The 8,186-nt window shown below is 37.0% G+C and overlaps 1 protein-coding gene across 1 annotated transcript in view; it reads right to left on the bottom strand.

Annotated features, from left to right (window-relative positions):
* Nucleotides 1-319: 319 nt before the first annotated feature.
* ACTL6A (actin like 6A) overlaps nucleotides 320-8,186 on the bottom strand; it is a 28,628-nt gene continuing 20,761 nt past the window's right edge. Inside the window, exons 10-14 of the mRNA XM_032875400.1 lie at nucleotides 8,062-8,176; nucleotides 7,832-7,912; nucleotides 5,424-5,519; nucleotides 2,370-2,456; nucleotides 320-797 (exon numbers count right to left, since the gene is read on the bottom strand). Of these exons, the coding sequence (XP_032731291.1) occupies nucleotides 717-797; nucleotides 2,370-2,456; nucleotides 5,424-5,519; nucleotides 7,832-7,912; nucleotides 8,062-8,176 (460 nt within the window). The 3' untranslated portion in view covers nucleotides 320-716. The remainder of the gene's footprint in view (nucleotides 798-2,369; nucleotides 2,457-5,423; nucleotides 5,520-7,831; nucleotides 7,913-8,061; nucleotides 8,177-8,186) is intronic.

Raw genomic sequence — 8,186 nt, 5'->3', positions numbered from 1 at the left:
CTCTGGAAGTGGTCACGCTTCTGCCAAAACTTTTTTAAAAATCAGGTATAAAGTTCAGGCACCCACTTTAGAAATTCTGACATCTAAGCAGAGTTTAATTAATATGACCTGTACCTTAAGGTGGGAAAGTGATGTCAACTGCTATAGCAAAGGCAAGTAAGGTCATTTTGGAATTCAGGTAACATTTTTACTATTATGTTAATAGCATATGAAGGGGGTGTGAATATTACTGTTAATGAAGAGTACTTTCACTCAGAATCATGACAAATGCTTTTAGTCCTTAAAGTAGTTGTCATAACAACGATAATCCAAAAAGGTATTTCTGGAATGGCTAATAATTTTTATTTAATTTTGCAAGCCTAAGGTAAAAAGCATAGGCAATAAGTTTTACTAGTCAATAAAAACCAATTCTACTAATCACTGGTAATTAACATACTAAACAGTTGGAAAGCATTTTACTGAAAGCAAAATATTTAGAGAAAATAGACATTTATACAAAATTATAAAATGCTTGTAATAAGAGTAAGTGCATTTCGAGGAAAGCACAAACTGATCTTAATTTATAAAGCCAGTTAAAGCCTTAAAAAATTTAAGTGGAAATTGAAATATGCAAAAATGTATAAACATTCTACAAAAGATGGTCATTCTTTTCCTGAGTATACTAAAGCTATGAAACTTAAGGTGACAACAGGAAGGTAGAGCTCTGGGAACTCTTTTCAAGGGCATTTCCTCTCTACACACTGTTTCCCTCCTTCTTCATATTCTTGTTTGGAAATCCACATCTGTTGAAAAGTACCCTGTAAAATGGAAAGAAAGGTTACACATTGTGCCTTTTTTTTAAGAAAACTACTTTTTTTTTTTTTTTTAAAGATTGTATTTATTTATTTGACAGAGAGACATAGTCAGAGAGGGAATACAAGTAGGGGGAGTGTGAGAAGGAGAAGTAGGCTTCCTGCTAAGGAGGGAGCCTGACATGGGCTCTATCCCAGAACCCTGGGATTATGACCTGAGCCGAAGGCAGATGCTTTAACAACTGAGCCACCCAGGAGCCTCTAGAAGATACTTTTAAAATATCTTTTCACAACTCTTAATCTTTAAAGAACCTCTAAGCCCCTCCCCCAAGTAGTTTTCCATTACTCCCCTATTACACCCCTCCTCCAGAACACCCAAAGACACTATTTAGAATGAATATTAAGTCTTCCTATTCACACTTGTCATGAGGCTTTAGAAAATAGCTGTGACAGGAAGACTGGAGGTTTAGCTATGATGGCTTGCTGCCAACCTATGACAACAATAGACACTGTTGCTGAAGCCTTGATCCCAGTACAGAATTGAAGAGCTATCCTAGCATTTGACTAATGGCAGCATTTAGATCTTGAAACTGCTCATCCATCAGGACTAGGATAAAGTTTTGCAAGTACACACATGATAGTACACAGGCACTACAGAAGGAGGAAAGGAGGAAAATGACCCAAGGAGAAAGCCTATGCTACATTAGTAAAAAAAAAAAACATGTTAGTAGACAAATTCATTCCTTAAGACTGACTCTATTCAAGTGGATTCATACATGGTATTCCATTTCGATCTAAGATTTTTTTTTTTTCTTTTAAACTGAGACACAGCAAGAGAGGGAACACAGCAGGAGGAGTTGGAGAGGGAGAAGCAGGCTTCCCACTGAGCAGAGAGCCCAATGCGGAGCTCAATCCCAGGACTCCAGGATCATGACTTGGGCCAAAGGCAGACGCTTAATGACTGAGCCACCCAGGTGCCCCAATCTAAGATCTATTAAAAGACTGCGAATAGAACAAATACATAAGTAGACACTTACTACCTTAAAAATGTCAGTATAAGTACTTCATGACATTTACTTTGGCAGCTCTGAGGTGAAAGGGAAATTCTGAGTCTAGGGTTGCAGAAAGTACAAGGACTTTTTCTCTTGATTCAAAGTAATCACCTGTCTAAGCAAAACCCAGCACCATGACTCACATCTGCCCCAAGAGCCAACTCCTGATTTCCTCCACTTCACCAAGAGGTGATGATTTAATTTTAAGTGCTACAGAGAAGTCTTGACCAGTGCCAGTGGGAGTATGAGAAGAGGCATAAGTTAGTAAATTCCCACCTTTGTTTGAGAAGGGAAATTGAAATTACCTGAAATAGCCACTGATAAGGCACTGAAGCACTTTGTTAAATTAGAACATGTGAAACTGGTATTATTCGGTCCTCTACTCATTCATTTGATAGTTATAAAATACAAAGATAAAGGATGCACTAGAATTATTTTTAGTCTTTTTACTAAATTTACTATATTCACTGGTACATTTAAGTTAAATCATTCAATAAGACTTTTTCAAAGTAGTTTAATTACTAACCAAAGATGCTAGAATTGAGCCACCAATCCATGAACTAAACCTCCGTTCTACTGTTGTATTATTGGCAATCAATTTCAACCGCATACTCTAAAATAGAGGGAAAAATAAATATTAGTATAATCAAAACAGATGACTCCACTCAGAAAATTCAGTTTTGATGACTGCCTAATGCCTCTTTAAAACACCAATTATACATGATTATTTTTGCAACACCTAGACTAATAGTATGCATGGGCTGAATTATTATATAAAGTACTTTGACTAAACTACTCTTATTGTGGCTTTTAATGTATAGTATTTAATAATAAATTATATAAACCTTGGAAACTGCATATAAAAAGTATAGCATTTAAAATTTATATTCTCAAATAGCAAACACATATTAAATACTTACCTATAAATCATGTACTATGCTAAGTGCTTCATAAATTTTATTTCTTCCAACACCAAATCTAATTATCATCCCAACCTGCTACCACCCTTTCTATAATCCTCCTCAACTTGCTTGCTACTACTTTTTTAGGCCTTCACACTGTCCCTCCTACCTAAGGTAACTCCACACCTCCGCCCCCCCAACTTCCAAACCAAAATGCAAACATCAGATTTCAGGTTAAATTTTCAGTATATGTGCTGCCAAAGCGAGCACTCAGGCTAAGTTTTTTTTTTTTTTTTTAAGATTTTATTTATTTATTTGACAGAGAGAGATCACAAGTAGACAGAGAAGCAGGCAGAGAGAGAGAGGGAAGCAAACTCCCTGCTGAGCAGGGAGCCCGATGCGGGACTCGATCCCAGGACCCTGAGATCATGACCTGAGCCGAAGGCAGCGGCTTAACCCACTGAGCCACCCAGGCGCCCCTCAGGCTAAGTTTTTAATTCATACTGATTTCCTCCCAAATCAGTGTTTATTTTTGAACTCTTAATAAACACAGTTTATGGCTCAGTATCGTCCCTATCTCCCTATATTGAGAGTTTTCCCCTACCTAGGACTTTGTTTCTGGGGATAGTTCTCAAATTGTTGATACTTCCCTATTATTTTATATGAACACATAGCTTGAGTTTCTCACCGTGATTAAGTATGTATGTTTTGGGAAGGGGGTGGGTGCTGGGAGTAGGAGGGATGAACATGGATTTTTTTTTTTTTTTTTTAAAGATTTATTTATTTATTTATTTATTTGCCAGACAGAGATCACAAGGAGGCAGAAAGGCAGGCAGAGAGAGAGAGGGAAGCAGGCTCCCTGCCGAGCAGAGAGCCCGATGCGGGACTCGATCCCAGGACCCTGAGATCATGACCTGAGCTGAAGGCAGCGGCTTAACCCACTGAGCCACCCAGGCACCCTGAACATGGATTTTTTTACGTGAGGAACTGGTTGATATTTATTGCAATGAATTTTTTTTTTCCTGTTGTTGCACTGACTTTTAATTGCCTCCTAAATGACAAGGATAATACCTAACTGCTCTTGACCAGACCTTGGAGAGCCCAGGTCTACATATTCATTATTTTGGGACTTTGTATAACATTTAATGATTAGTACTATAGTTAAGGTCTTTTCCAGATCAGACTGTATCTTCAAGAATGTAGTAAATACAAGTCAGGTGTCAATCCTATGCCTGTATCAATATTTAAATAACAATATAACAAATTAAATAACAATTCTAAAAATGTGCCGTAAAATGTTCCTTTATATGAGAAACAAATAAGATTACCAAATATACAAATTCTATAGATACAATTAGGGCCTATGTAACCCTTAATAATTTTTTTTAATGAAATAACTAGTACACAGTAACATACAAAAGCTACTTGAGAAAGTTTTAAAATCTAAAATTAGGACTACTACTCTGTTATCGATGTGTACCAGACCTTCTCCCCAAACTATGTTCTTCTAATCCTTTTAAAATCCTTTTTAAAGTTGTCACAATGTACCCAGTGATCTTTTAAAAACAAACACAGGAGTTCTGTAGTCCTCTGCTGGATTTTATCCCAGAAGTTCACTACTTAATAAGCAACAACACCTGGTACCTATCTGTGTGGGTGGAATTGTGTCCCCCAAAGAGAGATGTTGAAGTAGAATTCTAACCCCTGGTACCTGTGAATGTTATCTAATTTAGAAATAGGTTCTTTGCAAGTGTAATTAGGATGCAAATTAAGATAAGGTCATATTAGAACAGAGAGGGCCCTTAATCCAACAGGACAAGAGTTTTTATAATGAAGAGAACAGACCCATAAGAGAGGATTGCTCTATGACAATGGAGACAGACTGAAGTGTTGGAGCTGCAACCAGTGATCCCCAAAGGATTCCTGACAAACCATCAGATGCTAAGAAGAAGGAAAAGAAGAATTCTCTTCTGTACATTTCAGAGAGAGCAGGGCCTGCTGATATGTTGATTTGAGCTTCCAGAAGAGAGAAGAAATTCCTGTTGTGATAAGCCACCAAGTTTAGTTTGTGGTACTTTGTTATGGCAGCCCAAGGAAATTAATATACCATCCATCTTCCCAGCCACATCACTCTTCCCACGTCTGCACAGACTAAGCCAACTATGTTGAAATACTGGAATATGCCATCTTCCCTTCAATAGTTTGCACATCACATTCCCTCAACCTAGACATCCTTCCATAAATTACCAACCAGATGAACTCCATTCAGTTTATTCATAAGGGACTTAAGTGCCTGCTCTACAGTGTTCCCCAGAGTGCCTGGTTCATGACCTACTAAAACCACTTAGCATGTTACAGTCTTTATGCATGTCTACTCCTGCTAGCAGGCTGAGCCCTTAGAGGGTAGAAACTATAGTTTATATCCCCAGTGCCTAGCAGATTATAGATATTTAAATGTGGAATCAATGAATAAAAGATTCAAGTACAAGAGTCATCTAGGAAAAGATTTCACCTATGAAAATTTCATTAACAAGGGCTACTAACCTTTTTTAGGTAATACTCTATTAGGCACACACAAAAATATCAATCTACTACTGAAAAACCTTATCTATAAGATTACAGCAGTGATAAGGACACACATGACTGAAGAATACCACTAAAGAACAAACAAAACTTACTGGTGGAGTTTTCTGAGAGAGCTCTCTATTCAACCTGTCAGTAAAGCTCTGTATTAGTGTGTTTCCTCCTGCCACTATAACACTTCCATAGAGACCCTAGGATAAAAAAAATAAATTAGTTCCAAATGTTTCCAACAGTTTGTTTTTTTAAAGATTTTATTTATTTTATTTAAGAGAGAGAGCACAGAGGGAGAGGGAGAAGCAGGCTCCCCGCTGAGCAAGAGCCCAACATGGGGCTCAATCCCAGGACCTTGGGATCACGACCTGAGCCTAAGGCAGATGCCCCTTTTTTCAACAGTTTTAAATATAACTACAACTAAAACTGCATCATCCTCTACAATTTTCCCTTTCTTTTTAAATTTTTTTACTTCTATATACACCTAGTACCTTAATCCAGTGGTTCTCAATCCTCACTGCACATTCAGTTCATTTAAGGAATTTATAAAACACAAGGCCAGAAGCAATTAAATAAAAATCTGGGGATGGGGCACAGGCAAAGGTTTTGTTAGTTTGCTTAGAACTCCAGATGACTTTGGGGGTGCCTGGGTGGCTAAGTCAGTTGAGTGTCTAACTCTTAGTTTTGGCTCCTGTCATGACCTCATGGCTTATGGGATCAAATCCTGCATCGGGGGCTCTACACTCAGTGGGAAGTCTGCTCGAAGATTCTCTCCCTCTGCCCCTGCTCCCACTCGTGTGCTCCCGCTCTCTCTCAAAAAAAAAGAAAAAAAGATCCAGATGATTTAATGTGCATTTAAAGTTTAAGAACCACTAACTTCAAGCAATTATTCTAAAACTAAAACCCAAACATAATTTTTTGGCAGAAAGCTGCCAGTATTTAGAGGTTTATTTTATACCTTCATCTTAGAATGCTCAGCTAGAAGTTACAGTATTTAAAATTAGACAATAAAGATTATTTAATGATTATGATGGACAGTGCATAATCATAATATCCCTGGCCAAAATGACTGCTACCTTTCTCTTGCAGGGGTATTGCATGAGAACCACATGGGGAACTTTTTCAAAATCGACATGCTGATTCCTCCCCCAAATAAAAACAAGTCCCTACTTACATGGAGTATACTTACCTCTAATTTGCCTGTATGTACCAGAAAGCTAAATGTCAGCCTGCCTTTTTTTGAAGTTTTTATTTGAATTCCATTAGTTTACATATATGTCAGCCTGTATGCTTTTTTAGTGGCTAAATTCCTACTTTAAAAATTTATTCTAAATATCTAAATCATCTAACTTTTAAAAGATAAAACGGAATATAGAAGAATTATGTCCTCTGTAATCAACATTAACTAAGGGAGGTATCTCACGAAAAACAAAAAGTTATCACACTCTTATAGTAAGTACAATTCAACTCAATTGCCTTCTCCTAAAATGGCCTTGAGTTTGTGCTAAAAAATTCCATTCTTACATCACTTTTGTCCTAGAAGCAGCAAATGCCTGCTACATGGCTAGCTGAAATAAAGAATATTTTTCATAGCCACCCAAAAGTCTCTTTTGAACATGTTTTTTGTACATCCCTAGCTATCAGCACTATGCTCTAAGCAAATGAGTTAACTCAAACAATTTTTAAGGCAGTATGTAGGCTACAAACTGAATCTAGGGGTTTTGTGTTTTGTTTTGTTTTGTTTTTAAGATTTTATTTATTTATTTGAGAGGGAGAGCACATGAGCGAGCATGAGCAGGGGGTGGGGCAAGGCAGAAGGAGCAGCAGACTCCTGCTAAGCTGAAGGCAGCCATGTAACTGACTGAGCCACCCAGGCACTCCTGAATCTAGGATTTAAATAAGATATAATCAATCTCATAATTAGTATATATATAATATATAGTTATTATTTAAAACTTGGCAAAGCACTAAAAATATGAAGGTTCATTCTAAACTAAACTCCATGTAAGAGTTACATACTTTAAACCCATACCTTCCTGAACAATAAAAGTAGCAAAATTATGTAAGAAAATTCACCAATAATATATATTTTGGTTTGTCACATTTTAGGAAATCTCTAGAAGAGCAATGTCCAAAAGAACTTTCAAGGGGCACCTGGCTGGCTCAGTCAGTAGAACAAAAGAACTTTCAGTAATGACAGGAACGTTCCCTATCTGCACTGTCAAACGTAGCCATTAGTTATATTTACAATGTGGCTAATGCAACTAAAAAACGGAATTTTAAATTTTTACTTATTTTAATTTAAATTGTCACATGTGGCTGGTAGCTTCCACACTGGACACCACAGCTCTAGAGTTTTGCATTTTTCCTTTTCTAGTATTTCACAATTTTACATATTCTAAAATGGATTTCAAAGTCAATGGCCAATGTTGACAACTTAAATACTGAACTAGGGGGTACTTCCTTAACCTAAAAAATACTTTTATACCATAAGCAGAAGGCTGACACTTACTGGTCTGATATCAATATCACACATTCCAACACTTGTAGTGACAACGTGACTGACTCCCAACATTGTATTTCCTGATAAGCCCTACAATAAAACAAAAATGAGTAGTCAACAGAAGAACTTCAAACAACATACCCAAAAATATCTAGTCAGTCTTATTTAGGTTTTATAATTAAACAAGATCTTCACGTATATGGGACAAGCCAAGCTAATTATGAAAAAAGCTTTCATACCTTTACATTGGAAGGGTCAAATAATCCTTCAGGAATCTTTAACCGTTCTGCTCCAAAGTCACAATTGTACCCATTGGGGAATTCATAATGAACAGTTGGCATCTGTGCAGCTACTCTGAAAACAT

The sequence above is a fragment of the Lontra canadensis genome, unplaced genomic scaffold (assembly GCF_010015895.1).
Source record: "Lontra canadensis isolate GAN:19392208 unplaced genomic scaffold, GSC_riverotter_1.0 scaffold56, whole genome shotgun sequence".
Lineage (NCBI taxonomy): Eukaryota > Metazoa > Chordata > Mammalia > Carnivora > Mustelidae > Lontra > Lontra canadensis.
The sequence above is the reverse complement of the archived record's forward strand: the minus strand, read 5'-3'. Positions and strand labels throughout refer to the sequence as shown.